Raw genomic sequence first — 23,019 nt, forward strand, 5'->3', positions numbered from 1 at the left:
AGACTACACAAAGTGCTGACACAGGTACAAAGTAAACAAACTGAAAATTAGAAAAAAGAACAGGAGTACTTGTGGCACCTTAGAGACTAACAAATTTATTAGAGCATAAGCTTTCGTGGGCTCTAATAAATTTGTTAGTCTCTAAGGTGCCACAAGTACTCCTGTTCTTTTTGCGGATACAGACTAACACGGCTGCTACTCTGAAACCTGAAAATTAGAAAAACACATTTCTTTGTCTAATCTCTTCACTTATATGAATCTTAGGTGTTACTTGTAACTGCAGTAGGTTAAACTTTTTTAGACAGAAGTGTAAGGTATTGATAACTATTTTTCTAAAGGGACAGTTTATTTCAGACTACCAGGAAATTCAATATCAATTAATGTATATTACATGCACATATACATATTCTATCAGATACTTAGAGGTCTATGTGACAAACTGCACCAGCCATTATTTGTACCTACAAATTGGAAATACAAGAAAGAGAGACTAGTTTTTAACCATTAGAGTCTGGAGGATATTTTCCACCAGATTATATTAATTTTACAATAGAATCACCACCTGTCATAACTATAAAGGGAAGGGTAACAGCTCTCCTGTGTACAGTACTATAAAATCCCTCCTGGCCAGAGACTCCAAAATCCTTTTACCTGTAAAGGGTTAAGAAGCTCGGGTAACCTGACTGACACCTGACCCAAAGGACCAATAAGGGGACAAGATACTTTCAAATCTTGGGGGGGGGGGGAAAGGCTTTTGTTTTGTGCTCTTTGTTTAAGGGGTTGTTCGCTCTTGGGACTGAGAGGGACCAGACATCAATCCAGGTTCTCCCCATCTTTCTAAACAAGTCTCTCATATTTCAAACTTGTAAGTAAAAAGCCAGGCAAGGCGTCTTAGTTTTACTTTGTTTTCTCAACTTGTAAATGTACCTTTTACTAGAGTGTTTATCTTTAAGTTTGATTACCCTGTAAAGTTATTTTCCATACTGATTTTACAGAGATGATTTTTACCTTTTTCTTTAATTAAAAGCCTTCTTTTTAAGAACCTGATTGATTCTCCTTGTTTTAAGATCCAAGGGGGTTTGGATCTGTATTCACCAGGAGTTGGTGAAAGGAAGGAGGGGGGAAGGGTCAATTTCTCCTTGTTTAAGATCCAAGGAGTTTGGATCTGTATTCACCAGGGAATTGGTGAGAAGTTTCTAAAAGCTTCCCAGGGAAGGGAATGGTGGCAGCGGACCACAACTAAGCTGGTAGTTAAGCTTAGAAGTCCTCATGCAGGCCCCCACACTTGTACCCTAAAGTTCAAAGTGGGGATACAGCCTTGACACCACCTTTGTAAGACAGAGGCAGAAGGGTATTTGCTATAGCTTTAATTCCCATTGGAAATATGTTTTAAGTGTGAACATGGAAACAGAAAGAATTGCAACTTCTTCGCCCAGGCTTTCAGTTGACTGAAATGAGCTCATACTTAGCTGTCAAGATCACTGTCCATTCTCTGCCTTAAAACTGTGGGCTTCGGGGGATCATGATGTTTTTGCTCCTTGTATTTAGCAATGGTAAGGACCTTACTATAGAACCATATAAAGTGCACCCAGGGATGGGTAAAAGCCTTAAAAATCCATGTAATAGTGAAATGTAGGGAGACTAATCTATCTGATGGTATGTAGTAACACTATTTGCTTATTCAAGAATGGCTTTTTGGTGACTCGAAACAGTTACCATGTAACTTTCAGTTTACATCTGAAAGGGGGAAAACCACTCAATCAAATGTTAATGTTAGGGTAGTTAAAGTTAAATCTCTTTGCTGTACTGAGAATGTCAGAGAACATTATGTTGAACGAAGGATCCATTACAGGGATAATGGGGAACCTGAATCACTGCTATGCGTACATAGAACACGGAGTTGTAAATATATGGTGTTTTAGTGGCGTGAATGGAATTCTGTAATTGATTCACTCAATTATGTGATTCAAACATCTCTTATCACATCTGATTAAGTGTCCATCATACTGTCACTATTTCCATGTCATCTAGCCAGTCTCTCTTACAAAGGATAAATCACAGTGTTAGAGACAGGCTAGATATAGTAATAGACAGTGAGCTGTGTGTAGGGGCAAATTAGAAAAACTATAACCTCTAAGCTATCTATTCCTAGCTCTAAATATTCAGTACCGACTGTCTTCCCAGCTCTGGATTGCACTGTGTTACTTAATGCTCTAAGACCAAGAGTTTCAAATGTGATCCCTAAGGGTAGACTCCAAAACTATATTTAGGTGTCTGAATAAACAGCTTTCAGAGTAGCAGCCGTGTTAGTCTGTATCCGCAAAAAGCACAGGAGTACTTGTGGCACCTTAGAGACTAACAAATTTATTAGAGCATAAGCTTTCGTGGGCTACAACCCACTTCTTTTTAAATAAACAGCCCGATTTTCAAAAATGCTGAGCACCCAGCAGCTCCCCTGAAGTCAAGCAAAGCTGCTGGGATGTTCAGCTCTTTTGAAAAATCAGGCCACTAATTTAGGTGTCTAAATATGAATTTGAATTATGATGTTATGGAAGAATTCTGAAAATATAATGGATAGATTGCAGAATCAATGAAAAACTACTGGAGATGACTGGAACTCAGCAAATACTGAGACCTTATGAAAAGAAAGATTCAATTTGCAGGAAGCATTTTAAGGGGTTCAGCAGGTGATGCACGTTTATGGGAACTGGAAGGGAAAGTATTTGGCAGAAGAACATGAGGCAGGCAAAGAAGATCTTGGATGGATGATATGGTACCCTGTGCGGATCAAAAGGACTGATCATCCACAAAGAGATTAGCAGAGGGCTGTACAGAATGGGCTAACATGGGGGCAAACCTCCAGTAATGCAGATGCCACATAAAAAGAAAAAAGGAATTTAGGAGCCTAACTTTGGGCACCCACTTTGAAAATCTTAGCCTCATGCCTCTCAGCCTTCAAACCTGCCAAGGTATGATACAAGTAACCAAGGTGTGACAAATTAGTGCAATGTGTTGTGTTGTAGGTTATGGATAATTGACAATGGAGGGAGATGTGATTTATGCAACAAAAAAGAGGGAGAAGTGGTTTACACAAGTAAAGATGTGCTTTGCGCTGGTGGATCTTACCACTCGGGGTTTGTACCAGTGCAGCTACATCAGTGCAAATTCTCAGTGTAGACAAGACTTTAGGGTGGGTTTTGTGTTCCATGTGAACAGCTCACATGACCCTACAAATCCAAACTATTTTAGTGTAATTTAGAGTGATTTTCTTGAGAGACATAAGCTAGAAAGACAAGGCATTCTTCAGGATGGAGAGTCTGAGACAGGTTGCAGAAAGTCTGCCAGGGCAGGAAGGCAAGCTGGAAGAGGCCCGGCTTGGGACCAGCAAAGTAAAACCTCTGGGTAGCACTGCATGAACAGGGATGTGAACAGGGCAGCTGGAGGCTGCTGGCTTTAATTAGTTCAAATTTTGTCACCATTAAAATGTTTTATGTTTTGAATTCTTCAGCCTGACATAGCTGTGAATCCTGAATAACGTTAAAACAACAAATCACAGAACAAGAATTACACAGGTGCTTTGAGCTGTACAACAATGGCTCCTATGTGCATGCCTGTGTGATCTTCCTGAACCACATTATAAATTAATCACTCGACTGAAGGAATCAAAGCAAGTGTCTCTCTCATGCTAGTTCACCATGCTGTTAGCTGGGAATTCTTTGTTGGGCCCAGTGGGTAGGGAGAAAAGGGTTTCACACCCAGCCCTGGCAGCTGGCCCCTCTGCTTTCAATGGGTGGTGCCAACACCCCCAAATCTGAACTGACCAGGGCTTTAGTTTGGTCAGATCTGGGTCTTTGGCTTGGGCTTAGCTCACATTTTCATTTTGATTTTTAAAAATCTTTCTGCTCATTAATTCTAAGCAGACAACAGCATCCACCTGGTACATCTGGTACCCTTCACAGATTCATGTACATCACCACCACAGCCAACAAAAGAAAGATCACAGATCTAAGCACATGGGGAGACATTCCTGAAAAGGTGAAAGAACACCGATGTGTAGCACATCTCAGTGTTTTGTTGTCTTAATATTGTCAAGGACACACACACACACACTCACTCATGATCTCAACACATTGGCAGGTTTGATTGATCTGAACTATTCAAACCTCTGGAGTCTTCAGCAATATTTGACTGAAAGTCTGATGAAAGTAGCTCTCTCATTGGACTAAATCCTTAATCCTTACAGTTTTTACTCAGGCTAATCTCCCAATAAAGTCAGCAGGAGCTTGGATCTCTGTATCTGACTCAGTGTATTGTGTCCTTTGTATTGTGGTCCTATCCAGAACAAGAAAGTGCCAAGATGAAAGCAAATGAAAAATAAATAGTGAAGGATTTGTCAGGGGAACTTTTTTGAACCTCAAAGTCTGTTTCAAGTGTTGGGAAACATTCTGGACAGTTTATATTTTATACAATCACATTTGTCTATCCCTTCTCAAGATAGCATGCAAACTAGTACCTATTGATTACCCTTAGCATGTTCTAGGAATTCTCCTTGTATAATAGTTGGTGTGGTGGCAGTGGGCCTCATTCTTCTGTCACTTACTCTATTTTTACACCATTGTAATGCCACTGATTTTCATTTGAGTAATTTCTGGTTCACCCTAGACCAGTGGTTCTCAAAGCCAGTCCACTACTTGTTCAGGGAAAGCCCCTGGCGGGCCGGGCCGGTTTGTTTACCTGCCGCGTCCGCAGGTTTGGCCGATCACGGCTCCCACTGGCCGCGGTTCGCCGCTCCAGGTCAATGGGGGCTGCGGGAAGGGCGGCCAGCACATCCCTCGGCCCACGCCGCTTCCCGCAGCCTCCATTGGCCTGGAGCGGCGAACCGCGGCCAGTGGGAGCCGTGATCGGCCAAACCTGTGGAAGCGGCAGGTAAACAAACCGGCCCGGCCTGCCCGGGGCTTTCCCTGAACAAGCGGCGGCCTGGCTTTGAGAACCACTGCCCTAGACTGCATGAGTGAAGAATGCAGACCAGTGCATTTATTTTCCTGATAATTAATTATTACCTCTTTTCAGTCCTTCTTCTTTCATTTGTTTCAAAGGCGACGGGCCAAACTCCTCCTCCACAGGCCGGAACATCCTTTTAACCAGGATGCTGCTACTAGAAAATAACAAAACAACCTTTTTGTCATAATACTGTCCTTCCAACAAGAGAGGAGCCAACAGTGACAGTTTATATCTCACCCCATACTCAAGCAAAACTCCCACTAGCGTCTCAAGGAATGGTAGAGCAAGAACTGCAAGGATTTAGATCCTGATCCTTCTCTGAACTATCCAAGCCTCTTGAATTTCCCAGAATGACTATGTCAGGTAAATGTTTCCCAATATTAAATACAAATTACAAAGGGAAGGAGCATGAAAAAAGAAAGACCTAGCTGCTGATGTCACTATACAGTCACTCTCCCACCTTCCTCTATATCAAGGACTCCACCATGCCAGGGTATGCCCCCCACTATCCCCTCATTCCCCCTTCAGGGACTCTATGCACCATATCTCCCCCTTACTGCCATGCCAGGGCTCTGTGTTCTCCCTCATTTCCCCCTTCCCCATACCAGGTTCTCCATTCTCCTTCCCTGCTGGGATTCTGTATGCCCCCCATCTCACCTCCCCCACCCCACATTTTATTCCTTTTCTTCTGTTTGGGAGATAAATCATCGAAGGTGTCAACATGTGAAACTCTGTTGGGAAGATAGGCAGAGATGAGACTGGGGTATTGTTATGCTGGAAGCTATTAATGGCTGCCGTCAACCAATTTTTTGATCTGTAGACAATTACAGACCTGGTTGAATGTGTTATTGGAAGCATTATTGCATTATATCCAAACAGACAGAAAGAGAAATGCCATCAGTTTGAATGTAAGATTTTGCTTCTCTTGGCCAATAATACTCTGCAATTTATATGGTTGAGTCTTGCTCAATAGTATTCCAAACTCCTGTTCTTTACACTTGTTTAAAAGGCAACACCATGCTCATTTGTACAGAAGATAGAGAAAGGAAGGAGGAACATGAAGTTAATGCAGAGAATTCATAACTTGTAGAATGGAAAGGGGTTGTGGTTGCAGTCTGCAAGCTTTAAACTTCCAACTGTGATCTCACCATATTTAAACAGGCTCAAACAGTCAGTACCTGGTTGGGAGACACCAGAGAAACCAAAGGTGCTGCAGGAAATTATTGTGGTGGTTAAGTAGGGGGCATTCTTCCTCTCGCTCATAGTGAGCTAATGCTTCTGCATGCTGCTAGGGGGCACTATGATAGTGGAGCTACAATCTTCAGGATAAGTCAAAACTGAGACTGGGCCACTTGGTACCATTAAAAACTCCATTTTGTTTGCAAGAGTAGGGGAGTCAGCCCCAACATGCTGACCTAACTATATTCAGCCGACTTAAAATCCTTCTGCATTTGTATTGGGCATGGATCCACTTCTCCTACACAGTTGCGTCACATGTTGCTCTGCACTATTAAACAGCTTCTATGTTCCACCCAAGAGCTTCTTGCTTTTCAATGGTGCTTTAAGCAATTCCTACATGGAAAAATTTTAAAGGGGTTTGGGGTTCCTTAAGGTGGAAGGTACAGTACTAATATAAATGTAAAATTATTATTTTATGTTATGATCCAATACATTGTATTGACCTTGTGATGACCCTTCCTGCTTAATGCACTATTTTATTATGGACTGTAAAAATAAACAGATATAAAAAGAAGCCAGCCCATGTGGAGGAAAACAGTAGTCAAAATAAAAAAACTTTGCCTTCTCAACTCCACAAGTTATGAACACAGAACAGGAAGGAAAAAATGGTTCTTGTTTATTTGACTCTGTGGTTGCGTGCCTGATTTTCAAGGGTTTGGACTACTGGCTGCAAAACTTTATCGCAAAGCAATAAATATCTTACCCTTCTCTCTCGTCGTCTATGTTATAGCAAACCTGTAGGGGTGGAAAAGGAACAAGTTTATTGCTGCAGCATGGATACCCGCTGTATGGAAGAGCTCAAAAAAGGAAAGGAGACACAGTTTGAATTTTGCATCTGTTGATTTTTTTCCCCTTGTATAAAACAATTGTCTATGGTTTTAATTGTGACCTGAAGAAAATGTGGATTAGAACAACTGCTGTTGTGTATGCCACAATGGAGGTACCTCAATGTATTTTGACAAGAATCTTCTTCAGTCTGGTTTACATCATTCTTCCAATCGCTAGGAAAGTATAACACTCCTGAAAATCAGATTACTACTTGCCTAAATAACCCCAATGTGATTTAAACCACAGCAGTCACAAGCTTTATATATAAAATAGATGTCGAGGAAGCTAATTAAAATATAAAAACTAATATAAAATTTAAAGGCACTAATGGATATGCAAATGGTATTAGTATGTATGGTACACATCTGTTTCTAGCATGATGCACCTATATACAGGGCCAGATACTCAGCTCCTGTAAATAAGCATAGCTTGAATACAGTGGCAACATTTTAAACCAGCCAGGGTCCTGGACTACAGTCTGTAGCAGAGATACAAATAATGCTCAGTATTTTCATAGCATTCTCCATGTTTCAGGTGCTGTATAAGATACTAGATCAACCATAGTCCTCACAACTCCCCTGCAAGGCAGGTGAGTAGGTAGATAGGTAAAAATGCTTACTGGTAGGTAAGAATGCTCGCTTGTTCTACTAACATTGAAAACTAGGAACTAAAACACAGAACTAAAAACCTGTGTTCTAGTCCCAGTTCTGCCACAGATTTCCTGACTGACCTTGGACATGTCTCCTATGGTTTGAATGTGCAAGGTGCTGATTGCACTCAACTGCAACTGAAACTTTCAGTGGGAGATGAGGGCAGTGGCGTAGCCAGGTGGAGCGAACAGGGGGAGCAGAGAAGTGTGCTGAGGCTAAGTCCATTAATATCTGTAAAGTAGTATAAGATCATCAGATGAAAGGTGCTTTATAACTCCAAAGTATTGTTCTAATAAAACATTTTGGAACCAAGAAATAGGAGGTATTTCTTGTAAAATACAAAACACAAAAAATAGCTAAGGATAAAAACATTAGGATACCCAGAAAACCCTAGTATACAGCAATATAGAATAGGGATAAATATTATCTATGAGCGTGCAGTCAGAAAGAATATGATATATTCCATTTTAATTTGGAAAATTATTTACATTCCATGTAGTAAGGAATAATTCTATCTTCTTACATTTTGATGCAAATACACATTCGCATTTGAAAGTCACAAGAATAGAAGGTACCCCGTGCTGACATATAAGTGGGAGTCTTTCCATTCCTGGTGAATAATTTTAGTGGCAGCTGTGATCATGACGCCTAAGGTCTATGTGCTTTTCATAATCTCTTCTGCAATGCTGGCTGCTTTAAAAATTAATGATAAACTCATACTCAATGTCACTTTAGTCTTTGTTTCTTTTACATTTCTAGTGAGATGTGCATATACCTAGACACAGATTTGGCAGTCCCTATTACTAAGCTTTCACTCCATCCACTAAGCAGTACACAGTTAATATATCCATGTTTAGGAAAAAGCCACTGATGGAGCTAGAATTCAGCTTTGCAGCTTTCCCAAGGAGCTAAAGGAGTGGCTCTAACCAAGCCAGCAAAAACTCTGTTGTATTTAATTCACAGGTCTTTAAAAAAGGTAAATCATGCTTGTGAACAATATTAGTAATGATTGTGAGCATTACCCTTGATCTCCAGAGTTTCATTATCACTACCTATGTGAGTGCAAGACTCTTCTAAGGAAATATAGATATCAAGGTGACAGGCATCATATGTAATGGCGTTAGGGGAGCTTGTTCCTTGTGACTACTTTTAAAGACAGCAAAAACCTGACAGGCCGACATGGAGTTAACATTTGATCATACTGGTCATTGTTTTAAATCATCCTGGGAGTGGGTGTCTCTTCTACCACAAGGGGGCACATTATCTCTTAAAGTCTCTCACAATCAGGGCCGCCGAGAGCAGGTTCGGGCCCCGGTGAAAAAAATTTTTCGGGCCCCCCAGCAAGGGCGGACCGGCTAAACAGGGCCGACGAGGGGGGGGGGGGGGAAGCCGGGCCCGGAATTTTTTTGGGCCCCCCAGCAAGGGCGGACTGGCTAAACAGGGCCGACAAGAGGGGGGGAGGTCGGGGAAGCCGGGCCCGGAATTTTTTCGGGCCCCCCAGCAAGGGCGGACCGGCTAAACAGGGCCAACGAGTGGGGGGGGGGAGCCGGGCCCGGAATTTTTCGGGCCCCCCCAATAAGGGCGGACTGGCTAAACAGGGCCAACGAGAGGGGGAGAGGCCGGGGAAGCCAGGCCCCGGGCCCCCTTCCGGACCGCCAGGCCCCGGTAATTTGTACCAGCTTCCCCCCCCCCGCCTCGTCGACCCTGCTCACAACATGTGTTTACTTATGCTAAACAATCTGTTCCACCTTGGATTTAGCTGGGACACTTGAGTACCTTTCCTAGACCCGAAGAAGAGCTCTGTGTAAGCTCAAAAGCTTGTCTCTTTCACCAGAAGAAGTTGGCCCAATAAAAGATATTACCTCACCTACCTAGTGTCTCTAAAGTCAATCAGCACAGACAAGAAACAATTGTTTCTCTCAGTCACATGCCAACTTCCTGTTCTGAAGCTCCTATTTGTTCCCTTCCTAGTTACCTTAAAAAAATCTAGAAATATTAAATTAACTCCTTCCTTCCCCTGTAGAACTATGAACAATGTTTCCCCTCTCTTCTGAGGTCTTCCTGGTATACCTGTACCACAGGGCTACTCAAGAGCAACATTAAATTAAAATAAAAACAAAACCAAAAAATCCTGTCACCAAACCCCTGCTTTGAGTCTATGAAGTATGTCTTACAGCATAGGTAGCTGGATAACTATCAGACACCTGTGCTTCTCATTGTTGATTCCTACCTGTCCAGTCCTTTGTAGGTTTCCAAAGTGAATATCTGGTATGAAGAGAACTGGCTGAGAATCCAGGTCAGTCATTGTTTTGAAGTAGGTGATGTCACTCTTTTTTTGCAGAGGGAGAGCAGACAATTTCCCTTCAGCTGCTAATAAGGATCACAAAGCAGTGTTATGATGATAGAAGGCATAATGAGCATGACTTAGAGCAATCTGGACTGGCCTTTCTTACTCACAGTTATTGCATGAGGCTTGTGATGCTTGGCCTTTCCCTTTCTTCCTGTTCTGCTTCCTCTCTTCATCACGGATTTTCCTTTCTGCTCCCTGAGGCCAAAAATACAGATATTACCCTACAGGGATCAGCTAATAAAACTACTACATGTGATGCCTAGACACCACAGTCATGGGTGCATTGGAAATGCTTAAACAGAGAGAGAGAATCAAGTTAATGTGAAATAAACCAAGGCAAGTGAAAACTCAATACAATGGCCAACTCTGTATCATGTCACAGTGCCTAGATGCTTCATTCCATTATGCACTAAAGTGAGAATACTGCAGGACTGGCATTCCTTTAAACCTTGTCTACACTGAGCTTTCCCTTAGGATCTCCTAGGTTTGCATTAGCACAGCAGTTCTATACAGGTGCTAGCTTTGTAAAGCGCTTTGAGAAGCAGGGCTGCCCAGAGGATTCAGGGGGCCTGGGGCAAAGCAATTTTGGGGGCCCCTTCCATAAAAAAAAGTTGCAATATTATAGAATACTATATTCTCATGGGGGCCACTGTGGGGCCTGGGGCAAATTGCCCCACTTGCCCCCCCCCCTCCGCCCCCCCCGCCGGGCGGCCCTGTTGAGAAGTACTGATGAAAAGCGCTATATAAGAGTTAGGTACTATTATTATTAGCAATGGTGGGAAAGCTAATGTAGCCCCATAAGAGTGTACAGGCCACAGCCTTCAAGCATGTAAACAGATATTTATAGACATTTAAAGACATGGAGAAGTACATACAGACTTTGAAGATGCATAGTGTTGACCTAATAGGCCCTAACAGCTCCTTTGTAGTCACTGGGCTGTTATGTAAATACATTCCTAAGAAGTTTATAAAATAAGCCTTGTTATTGACATAACAAGCAGCAAAACCTCCTTTGAAGCTATTCAAATTTATTGTATAAATAGAAGTATAGACATATTGTTAAGCAAAATAAAAATCCATATGCCCCAAGACAGTCGTCATTCAATATTAAATATCCCAGTTTTTTCACCTTAAAAATAGAAATTCCTCTTTTTTATTTTAATCAAAGTGGGAGATGTTCACTTGGAGCCAGTAAAATTCACATGTACTTATTCAGAACTAAATGAATCAAGCTACAAAAGACAGTAAGAGAGAATGAAACGATTCTGGAGGCTGAGAATCAGAGAATCATAGAAGATTAGGGTTGGAAGAGACCTCAGGATGTCATCTAGTCCAACCCCCTGCTCAAAGCAGGACCAACCCCAACTAAATCATCCCAGTCAGGGCTTTGTCAAACTGGGCCTTAAAAACCTCTAAGGATGGAGATTCCACCACCTCCCTAGGTATCCCATTCCAGTGCTTCACCACCCTCCTAGTGAAATAGTGTTTCCTTATATCCAGCCAAGACTTTCCCCACTGCAACTTGAGACCATTGCTTCTTGGTCTGTCATCTGCCATCAATGAGAACAGCCGAGCTCCATCCTCTTTGGAACCTCCTTCAGGTAATTGAAGGCTGCTATCAAATCCCCCCTCACTCTTCTCTTCTGCAGACTAAATAAGCCCAGTTCCCTCAGCCTCTCCTCGTAAGCCATGTGCCCCAGCCCCCTAATCATTTTCGTTGCCCTCCGCTGGACTCTTTCCAATTTGTCCAATTTGTAGAGGGGGGCCCAATACTGGACGCAATACTCCAGATGTGGCCTCACCAGTGCTGAATAGAGGGGAATAATCACTTCCCTCGATCTGCTGGCAATGCTCCTACTAATGCAGCCCAATATGCCATTAACCTTCTTGGAACCCTGGACATGATCCATGAATGGCACTTCTGATGACTGCAATGGGACCAAGAGCCAACCCAGAGAGTGAAAATGGAAAATGTTCATTTGGAGAAAAAAAAATGAAGTTATTTATCCCTAAAAATTAACATTTATCATGGAACCTCTGACCCAGATTTAAGTCCTGATCCAGCTCCAATTGACATCAACAGCAAAGCTCCCCTTGACTTGGACAGAGCTACCCATTACCTTTACAAACATGCCAATAGGTGATGTTGTATTAAAAAGACTTTTGCTCTTTAATGAGAAAGGGGTGTGTACTTTGTGCATCAATGCAGTGTTTCTCATTAAAGGAGAAAAAAGGTATTTTTCTGTGAGAGTGTCATCTCTGCTACTGCTATCAAGTGCCATATATAACCCCCATGCTCTGAACTAGTTCAAAGCAATTCCAATGGATTCAATAAGAATTATTCTGTGTTTATGGCTGTAACTAAGAGCAGAGGAGAATTGCTGTGGAAGGTAATTGATTCAATATTACAACCACTTTTTATGCTGTCATTAACAGCACAAAGTTGCACAAGTACAACTGGTGCATTAATGAACTGAAATACAGTCTCCATATTGCTGCTGAAAAGCTACATAGCTCTTATCATGTCTGTCTGTTGATCTGCTTTCTTTAACAGCAGCACTTTCCTGTAAAAATTGGCCATATAAGCACACTGAAAATGAGTTTTCGCAGAGAGCACAGCAATTCGCCTATATAGATTCAAAATGGCCCCTATGTTTTCCACTCAGTTGACTATTAAAATAGATCTTCTCTCCACACTCACTGCAAGTGGAAGACCTATGGAGGAGCCATAGAGTGCTCACTGGCTCTCAAGTGGCTCCTTCCTCACAGTTCCACCACTACTATTAGTGAATGGACAAATGGTATAACGAAGATGGGAAAATGTTCCAGACACAAACAGCTGTATAGCTCAGTTCCACTGTAACATTACAATCCAACTGAAAACGGCACAGCAGATTCTGAACTCAGTTATAACAGATATAAATCCAGAGTAACTCCATTGATTTCACTGGAATCTGGCCGTGCACCTTCAAATTCTGCACTGACAACATCAGCAGGCTAAAACACAACACTGTCTCTTTTAATTCAGCATGAAAACATTTTCTCAATATGCTTTGTCCACTTGCCAAATTTGAAGCCAATTATTTTTAAAAGTTAGAGGTGCTTTTCCCTCCATTATCCTGATTGATATTCTCACACTACAAGCAACATACATTTTAGTGCTTTCCTTTAATATTTTCTGAAAGGTCTGAGCCTGGGAAGACTTTGCCTTTAAGCCAAATGTTACTGGTGTCAAGATAAGACATCCAAACTTTCAAGGACAGAGACAGTTTCAGAACAGGCATCTCTTCTGTATAGCTTGCATTGATTTGGTGCCATTCAGCTACATGGCACCAAATGTGCTTTACAAATACATTGACTTCATTAGAAGTTCAGGGCACTCAGTACTTTGCAGTAAGGTTTGAGCCAACACTCACAGAAAGAAATTGAAAGATTCCCATTGACTTCAGTGAGCATTGGATAGGGCCTAGGAACTTAGCACCTTGCAGGATTGAGCCAACAAGAGTAACTTTGCCTACTCCTGAAATGAACCAGCTATTTAACAGCACATCACTGGGTACAATTCTCCATTGCTTTGCACCTTGCATTGTCACTTACATGCATGCAAAATGAATGTAAAAACTAACTACTATTCTGATTTATTAGCATTCTGCACTCATTTAGCAGAAGTGGCATTGATGAGACAGAGTGCAAAGCAGTGGTGAATCAGACCTGTTCTGCTTGTCTTTGCTTTAGATCAGGGGTAGGCAACCTTTCAGAAGTGATATGCCGAGTCTTCATTTATTCACGCTAATTTAAGGTTTCACGTGCCGGTAATACATTTTAACGTTTTTAGAAGGTCTCTTTCTATAAGTCTATATTATACAACTAAACTATTGTATGTAAAGTAAACAAGGTTTTCAAAATGTTTAAGAAGCATCATTTAAAATTAAATTAAAATGCTGATCTTACGCCATCAGCCTGCTCAGCTTGCTGCCAGCCTGGGGTTCTGTTCATCTAGGCCGGCAGCGGGCTGAATAGGGCCTGCGGCCAGGACCCCAGACCTGGGGCGGGGGGTTCAGGGGTCAGGGCAGAGGGCTGGGGGAGGGGGTTCAGGGCAGAAGGCTGGGGTGTGGGGGGGGGGGTTCAGGGATCAGGGCAGAGGGCTGGGGTGTGGGGGGGGTGTAGGGCAGAAGGCTGGGTGTGGGGGGGGGGGTTCAAGGGTCAGGGCAGAGGGTTGGGGGTGTGTGGGGGGTGCAGGGCAGAAGGCTGGGTGTGGGGGGGGTCAAGGGTCAGGTCAGAGGGCTGGGGGCTGGGGGGGTGCAGGGCAGGAGGCTGGGTGTGTGTTGGGGTGTGGGGGGTTCAGGGCAGCGGGCTGGGGGTGTGTGGGGGTGCAGGGCAGAAGGCTGAGTGTGTGTGTTGGGTTCAGGGCAGAGGGCTGGGGGTGTGTGGGGGTGCAGGGCAGAAGGCTGGGTGTGTGTTGGGGTGTGGGGGGTTCAGGGCAGAGGGCTGGGGGCATGGGGGTGCAGGGCAGAAGGCTGAGTGTGTGTGAGGGGGTTCAGGGCAGAGGGATGGGGCTGGGGGGGTGCAGGGCAGAAGGCTGGGTGTGTGTTGGGGTGGGGGGGTTCAGGGCAGAGGGGTGGGGTTGTGGGGGGTGCAGGGCAGAAGGCTGAGTGTGTGTGGGGGGGTCAGGGCAGAGGGCTGGGGTGCTCGGCTCGTGGGGGTGCTCCCAGCCCCCTGCCCTGAGCGGCTCAAGGCAGGGGGATGGAAGGGATATGCCCTGTTCCACCCCCTCCCCCCAGGCTCCGTCTCTGCCTCCTCTACGGAGCTGTGTGCACGCTGCCGCTCTTCCCCCTCCCCCTCGCTAGGGCCATCAGCAGATTGGCACAGGGAGGAGAGGAGGAGGGGCAGGAAAGCACCACACTGGGGGAAGAAGTGGGGGAGGGGGGAAGCTTGGCTGCCGCAGGACCAAGCTTCTGCCTCCTGCCCCCGCAGGGGAGAGCGGTGGGCGGGGGGGCTGAGTGGGGCTGGGGGCCGGGACCGCGTCAGGGAGCTGCGTGCCACTCAAAATCAGCTCGCGTGCCATGTTTGGCACGCGTGCCGTAGATTGCCAACCCCTGCTTTAGATGCTGAGACAATGAGCCAGGCTGGAGTTTTAGCAGAGCATATGGTTCCTGATGGTGGACTTCTGTGGCTGAATCTTCTAATATTGATATTTGATAAACCAGAGCTTTAATATTAACTGAATGCTTCCCTGTAGTGGAAACAGTCCTCAGCACAGAAATGGTGGGCTAAAAACCAGGCTATAACCAGACAAATCAAATAAATGAATGTGCATCCCTTACTAGACGTATTTTCTCCCTCTACTGCTAGCTGGATGAACTGTTATAATTCCAAAAGGCAACAACACAAGCTGGATTATTTCCACCATGCTCTCTCCTTTCTTTGGAGACATGGTCCTGAAGCATAACGTCTGTTCCAAAACTCCATTTGGGGGAAGTCTGGATCCATCTGTGACTTTGGAGCTTTTGGCTCATAGACCTTTATTTCTTAGTAACATTAATGCTGTTGGCCTTTTTCTCTGAATGGATTATCCCAGACAAGCATAGTACCATCGTTTTATAGGGCAGCAACATGCTCATTACTTCTTCTGTTATTTATTAATAGCGCCCTACCAAATTTGCGGCCTGAAAAACATGTCATGGACTGTGAAATCTGGTCTCCTGCCATGAAATCTGGTTTTTTGTGTGCTTTTACCGTATACTATACAGCGTTTCTCAAATTGGAGGCCCTGACCCAAAAGGGAGTTGCAGGGGGATCACAAGGTTATTTTAGGGGATTGCGGTATTGCCACCCTTACTTCTGCACTGCCTTCAGAGCTGGGCAGCCGGAGAGCAGCAGCTGTTTGCTGAGCACCCAGCTCTGAAGGAAGCACCCCACCAGCAGCAGCGCAGAAGTAAGGGTGTCAATATCATACCAGGCCATCCTTACTTCTGCGCTGCTGCTGACGGCGGCTCTGCCTTCAGAGCTGGGCTCCTGGCCAGCAGCCGCTGCTCTCCAGCTGCTTAGCTCTGAAGGCAGCACCGCCGCCAGCAGCAGCGCAGAAGTAAGGGTAGCAGTACTGCAATGCCCCCTACAATAACCTTGCAACCCCTCCCTCCCCCCAAAACTCCTTTTTGGGTCAAGAGCCCTACAATTACAACACTATGAAATTTCAGATTTAAATAGCTGAAATCATGAAATTTATTATTTTTAAAATCCTCTGACCATGAAATTGAACAAAATGGACCTAGTTATTAATAATACAGGTAAATCCCAGTATGTGAATTTCAGATTATCTGAAATGTATGTCTGCCCCCCAAAATCTGAAATTCATAAAAGGTTCTATCCTGCAAGGTGCTGAGCACTCTGGCCCCGATCCAGCAAAGTACTTAAAATTGTAACCTGCTGGGCAATACTCCCATAGAACATCAGGGTTGGATGGGACCTCAGGAAGTCATTTAGTCCAACCCCCTGCTCAAAGCAGGACCAATCCCCAGACAGATTTTTACCCCAGTTCCCTAAATGGCCCCCTCAAGGATTGAACTCTCAACCCTAGGGTTAGCAGGCCAATGCTCAAACCACTGAGCTATCCCTCCCTCCATGTTCAAAGTTAAGCATATGCTTAAGTGCTTTGCTGGACCAGGGCCAGAATGCTCAGTGCCTGGCAGGATCAAGCCCACAGAAACAAAATGTCCTCTATTTAGCATTGAAGGTTGATGTACTGTAATAATGTACAAAGGGAAATCCATTTCCACCCATAGCACTGGTGTCAAAGTAGAGAGCAGGGGGAAGAATAGGAACAGCAATCAATGTAAGGAATATGGGGTCAGGCCTCTTGACTTTGGAAGAAAACATCACAGGCACTGACTTTCAGCTTTCCCCAGGGGTACTCCATCCCCGCTCCACCCCAAGGCCCTGCCCCCACTCCACCCCTTCCCCCACAGCCCCACCCTTGCTCTGCCTCTTCCTGCCCTGTTCTGCTCCTTCCCCAAGTGTACCCTGCCCTTTCTCTGCCTCTTCCTGCCCCTTCTGAACAGCTGATTGGTGGGGGGTGGGGGGTGCTGGGGGGAGGAGGAGGAACTGATCGGCAGGGCCCACCAAACAGCTGATCGGCAGGTAGCTGGTAGATGCTGAGCACCCACTATTTTTTTCTGCACCCACAGAGTTGATGCCTATGGAAAACATAGTATTGTACTGTGAACAAAATGTCCTGAGTCAAATGCTTCTTCAACTATTTTAACAGAACTGTAACATAAAGAATCAAACCTTTTTGGAGCCCTAATTCTATCATTCTATGTGGTAAAAGCACATTGCAATTCATGAATATAAATAGACTTGGTGGCAAGTTTCCCTGACAACCTATGTAATTTTATTAAGGCATAAAAATTACATAATTTTATGATAAGAAGGCATGAATATTCTGCATACGGTAAGGGAGCATTAAGGGTAGCAGGATTAACATGTAGGAAAATGAACTCCATAAAGGTTGCTTGGATTGTCATTGGTGGGCAACACCAGGGACAGAGCATTGGAGAATATGTAGGGATCACCAGTTACGCCTTTGCCATGTTTACTATTTTACTGTTATGCTTCAAGTAAAGCACAAGCTAGATCAGGTCCTACATAATTTATATGCAAAAGAAATGCAATACTTGGTAAATAATATTGCTGTACATAAAATGTACTCTTGGATATTATTTTATTTCTTTGAGGATTCTTCTTATGGTACTTTGATACTGAGTTTCAGTTATAGTGTATTTGTTCAATTAGAAGTTTGCCTTCAAAATTAGTCACATTTATCTGTGATTTGACTAAGGCCTGCTCTACACCTAAAAACTTAGGTCAGCCTAGCTAGCTACATCACTCAGGGCTGTGAAAAATTTCACCCCCTATGACCATTATTTGGTCGACCTAACCCCCGGTGTAGATGCAGCTAGGTTGACAGAAGACTCCTTCTGTTGATCAAGCTATAGCCTCTCGGAGAGATGAATTGCCTACATCAATGGAAAAAACCCTTCTGTCGATGTAGGAAGTGTTCACACTACAGCGGCAAAACTGCAGTGCCACAGCTGTGCTGTTGTAGTGGCTGTAGTGTAGACATACGCTTAGTTAATATATCAGACTTCTCTGGGCTCTGAAGAGGCACAGTAACCACCGGCAGCTATTTACAACAATACTGGCAGGTAAAAAACAAAGCATTTTAAAATGTTTTCTCACCTATTTTGCAAACAACACTGTAGATCAGTAGTGGGCAACCTGCGGCCTGCGGGCCGCACGCGGTCCATCAGGGTAATCCGCTGGCAGGCTGTGAGACAGTGTTTACATTGACCGTCTACAAGCATGGCCGCCCGCAGCTCCCAGTGGCTGCAGTTCACCATTTCCAGCCAATGAGACCTGCGGGAAGCAGCGGCCAGCACGTCCCTACGGCCCCCGCTGCTTCCCGCAGCTCCCATTGGCCGGGAATGGCGAACCGTGGCCACTGGGAGCTGTGGGCGGCTGTGCCTGTGGACGATCAATGTAAACACAGTCTCGCGGCCCACCAGTGGACTACCCTGATGGGCTGCGTGCGCCGTGGGCCGCAGGTTGCCCACCACTGCCATAGATGATTAAAGTGTATTTGCGTCTCACGGTTTATGCTGGAAGGAGGATCTCACTTCGCAATTCCCCCTAATTGGACAATGAAAATAACCCAATCACTTTCTAGTCACTTTCATTTTCTGTCTATCTGCTCCCCAGCATGATGCTGCAATGATTGTTTTGCAAATACATCAGGGGCTGTGTGTTTATCTTTTTAAAAACGGTTTTCATGGTAATTTTTTTTTAATCGTGGAAAGGAACAACAAAAGGCACAAAGAAATTTCCTTTTCTTCCTTTCCAGTATCTTGGTCTATTTTGCTGTTCTGATCAGCTCATGTCCGGCTCTCCTTCTTCCTTTGTGCTCCCTGAATTTCTCTGATTGCCTCAGCAGGATGCAAAGGGCATCTGCTGCTGCTGCAATCCCCACTGAGTACTTTGGTCTGCGGTCACTCTGAAACAGTCAGTTTAAATCCTCAGGAAGGTCTGGCTGCCCAGTTGCAAGAAGCACAGAATGACCATATGTAACCCCCAAGGAGCTTACTTGGTTCCTGGGTCTGTGTGCTTGTCACTCAGGGGAGGCGCTGCCCCTGCTCAGAAGGGGGGCCAAGGGCAGACTCAGAGTCTGCTGAGCAACCAAGAGGGAAAGAGACTATTTTGAACAATAGGGGCCCCTGTTGGCTCGAGGGGAGGGGGGAGCGGTGGTAGAAGGGTGCCTGGATGGCCACTTGCGCACCTGTTCAAAGGAGGAGCAGTGTCAGAGTCGAACAATTGACAAGTAAAAGCCCTCGAAGAAGAGCTAGCCCAGTGGCTGTCAAACTTTTGCACTGGTGACCCCTTTCACATAGCAAGCCTCTGACTGCGACACCCCTTATAAATTCAAAACACTTTAAAATATATTTAACACCATTATAAATGCTAGAGGCAAAGCGGGGTTTGGGGTGGAGGCTGACAGCTCGCAACCCCCCATGTAATAATCACACAACCCCCTGAGGGGTCCCGACCCCCAATTTGAGAACCCCTGAGCTAGCCTGACCAACAGGAAGTGAGATACTTGCCCCTAGGAGTGTTGTGAGCAGGGAGAAGCCATTTTTGGAGGAGTCTGGAGCCAGCCACTGAAAGGGAAGGACTGGCTGCGGGGTGAACTCCTGAGTCCCAGGCCTGCATGCAGGGTTCCCCTGAGAACTGGCTTCTGGGTACCTGGAAGCAATAGCCGTAAGCCTTGTCCTTTCCCTCGTCAAGGTAACTCCCCAGTGTATGGAATTCTGCTGGGAAAACTCCCTACCCCACCAGACTGGGTTAGCCCTCCAGCTCCTAGATAAATGCAGCTACCACGTGGCAAGTGCTGCTCTTGCTGCTAGTGCCAGGCTGCCTGCCTGCTGGGAGTGTATCTCAGCGCTAGGGCAGGAGATTAGAATTTGAGTTATTATAATTTGCACCTTGCGCCTTCCATCCCTTAGTGGTGAGGGGAAATCTTGGGAACAGAATCAGTCTCATTCCTGCAGGACGAGGATTCCTGACAGCAGTGATCATTAGCCCCTCTGCAGTTGCTGAGGAGTCCAGAGTCCATTCATGGAGTTGTGAGTGCACCATCTTTTAGTTAGCTAGTCCGGGAAATTGTTTGGGGGACCCCCTATCCCCTGAACTGTGTCCTCCAGCTGAGGGATAAGGGTTGGGGGATTTTATTTCCTGCTGCCTATTAAACCTGTGGAGGGACTTACCACCTTATCCCATGTGTGAATTTTGTGGGCTGTACTGAACCCAGTCAGCCAAGTTGCTTTGGGACTACAGAAGATATCATTGTCACAGGTCATCAAGGGCCCCTACAAAGTACATGTACCAATGGGATGCTAAATTTTACTTTTGCTCTATCAGGTCATGGGACTGGGGAAATTCCTGGGTATTATCAGTGTGGGCAGCAGTGATCCTAAGAGTAGTGTTTTACCCCATTATGTTATATTTACTTCCTGTATTACTCTGTTGAATATATGTATTGTGTGTTTGTTATTTCTTGGGCGTCTCCAACTATCTGGCAAGTAAGTGGGGATTTCCCAGTGCTTAGAATTTTTCTCCCAAGCTGACCTGGTGACCTGCCAGAAAGGAGCAAGTGTGTAGGCACCACCAACTAAATTCATATGGGAAGAAAATAAAGAAGTTACACCCTGCTGAGTAGAGGTGGGAACCAAAAGAACAAAGGCCTGTCCATCAAATCTCGTAAGGAGACTGATGCTGAAGGAGGTAACCAGGTGGATATGAGCACTACACATATATCTATAGGAGAGAGCACAGAGGGTAGTTGATCTCCTTGCCCAACCAATACTTGGGACCTGATTCTCCTCTCACTTACAAGCATTTTACACCAGTGTAACTCAAACCGACTGTAGTGGAGTTAATCTTGATTTACACCTGCGTAACGGGGCAGAGAATCAGGCTCCGGTCTCTACACAAAATGCCAGTGAGCACTAATGGTGATGTTGAGGTTAGGGACGTGAACTCTTGCACATTAAGAACTGGACTGAGACTCCACCACATCATTTCACATAGGCCACTAAACATCCTTCAGAGAGGGATGAATCTGTCATTACCAGTCTTCAGGACAACCTACAGTTAAAGGGTTTTATATCCTATTCCCAATCCCCCTGAGCTCTCCAGCCCACACCTTTAGCACAGTTTTGGTGTGTGTAACACTTTAACTACCCTTGTGATGTTTTCTCCTACTTTAAGACGGTTTTGATTAAATGTCTCAGCATTCATTTCCTGCTTCCTAGCCTGGAAATGTGAAGTATCAATTAGGTGGATAGATAGTCAAAGTAATGAACATTTATAATTCAAATCTGCAGGTCACCCTTGATGAGGTTGTGCTCTAGATGTCTTTCTTTCTTTTTTAAGTTTTTTAATAGTTCAGATTTTTCTAATTGCTTTTTAAAAATGGGTAGATGAAAAACACTCATTCCTTTGATATTTACTGAGCTTTTAACAGCCAGCTGTAGCTTCAAATCTCTGTAAATATTTGACATTCAAAGTTACAATTAAAAATATAGCACTTAGGCCTTAAGATGACTTCAGCGCATACATTTACATTCATTACTTTCAACATTTTTTCTCCACTCATAAAACTGCCTGATTAGCCTTCAAAGATTTTGTTGCCAAGAGGGTGCTAGAAGGAGGGGGAAATGTGAGAGGGAGGTAGTGGAAAAAAGGAGAGGGAGTGGTATAGTGATCTGAGGAGCGGCCTAGAAGCCTGGAGCACATGAGATCTTACTCTCACTTTAAAAGCTGACTCTCTGTGGCTTGGGCATGCCTCTAACCTTTCTGCCCCCGTCTGTAAAATGGGAATCAGAATTCTGAGTAACATTTTCAAAAGCACCTAAATGATTTAGTTGCCTGAGACCCATTGACTTTCAGTGGTGCTTAGGTGCCTAAGTCACTTAGGGCAGGATCCACAAAGGTATTTAGGCACTCAACTGCCAGACTTAGGTGCTCACATCTCAGGTTTGTTCAGGTGCCTAAATTCCAGTTTGAGGCTCCACTATAATCCACAAAACTCCAGCTGAACCCTGTAAGCACCTAAACTCACTTGGCACCTAAGTTTTCAGGGTAAAAGTTCCCTCTGAGCCTAAGTTTCTGTCTCTTTGCATGTGCACTGCTGCCTCCCTCTAAGTGTTCAGATGCCAGTCTCCTGCCTCAGCCTCAGAGCAATTCATGAACGAGGGGAAGATAGGTGTTCACCCGCCTAAGTTGCGTGCAGGGTCTGATCCAGTAGGCAGCCTCTGAACAGGGGCAGGGCTGGCCTTACCATGAGGCGAACTGAGGCGGCCGCCTCAGGTGCCAGACTGTGGGGGGGGGTGGGGGGGGGGGTGGCGCCACTAGGACCCAGAGTGTAGAAAATTGTGTCTGCTGCTGGTGCATATGTATTCTCTCTGCTCTAGATGCACAGAGATGGTGGAGTGCTGTGCTGGAGGAAGGAGGGCACAAGAGACATAACAGGCAGGCAGGAGAAAAGGTGAGAGGGAATAACAGAAAGCAGCAGGAGCTGCAGGGAGAGAGAGGAAGAGGAGCTTCTTATGTACCTCTCTAGCACCCCCAGGAACCTGGACTGATTAACACCAGCTTCTCAGGGAGCTTCCTGTTTCCTGCTGCTTCCCTGAACTCACTTGAGGAGAACAGGCAGTCAACTGAAGTAGTAGGAGCCAGTTAGACCCTTAAGACACTGATATCTTCCCTCACTCAGGCCCTGCTACCAGCCTGCTTATTTGTCCCCTTCAATTGAGTGTGGAGAGCCACTATAGCTGGCACAGAACAGCAGTCATGAGTGAAAGAAGAAAACGCCCCTCTGGGGCAGCATTCAGAAAAAGA

The 23,019-nt window shown here is 44.9% G+C and overlaps 1 protein-coding gene across 1 annotated transcript in view; it reads right to left on the bottom strand.

The window, feature by feature from the left end:
• GRHL2 (grainyhead like transcription factor 2) overlaps nt 1–23,019 on the bottom strand; it is a 119,165-nt gene that overhangs the window by 13,295 nt on the left and 82,851 nt on the right. Inside the window, exons 11-14 of the mRNA XM_065398290.1 lie at nt 10,176–10,263; nt 9,949–10,088; nt 6,944–6,975; nt 5,061–5,155 (exon numbers count right to left, since the gene is read on the bottom strand). Coding sequence (XP_065254362.1) covers nt 5,061–5,155; nt 6,944–6,975; nt 9,949–10,088; nt 10,176–10,263 — 355 coding nt within the window. The remainder of the gene's footprint in view (nt 1–5,060; nt 5,156–6,943; nt 6,976–9,948; nt 10,089–10,175; nt 10,264–23,019) is intronic.

This window comes from Emys orbicularis, chromosome 2, assembly GCF_028017835.1.
Source record: "Emys orbicularis isolate rEmyOrb1 chromosome 2, rEmyOrb1.hap1, whole genome shotgun sequence".
In the NCBI taxonomy this organism is placed as follows: Eukaryota; Metazoa; Chordata; order Testudines; family Emydidae; genus Emys; species Emys orbicularis.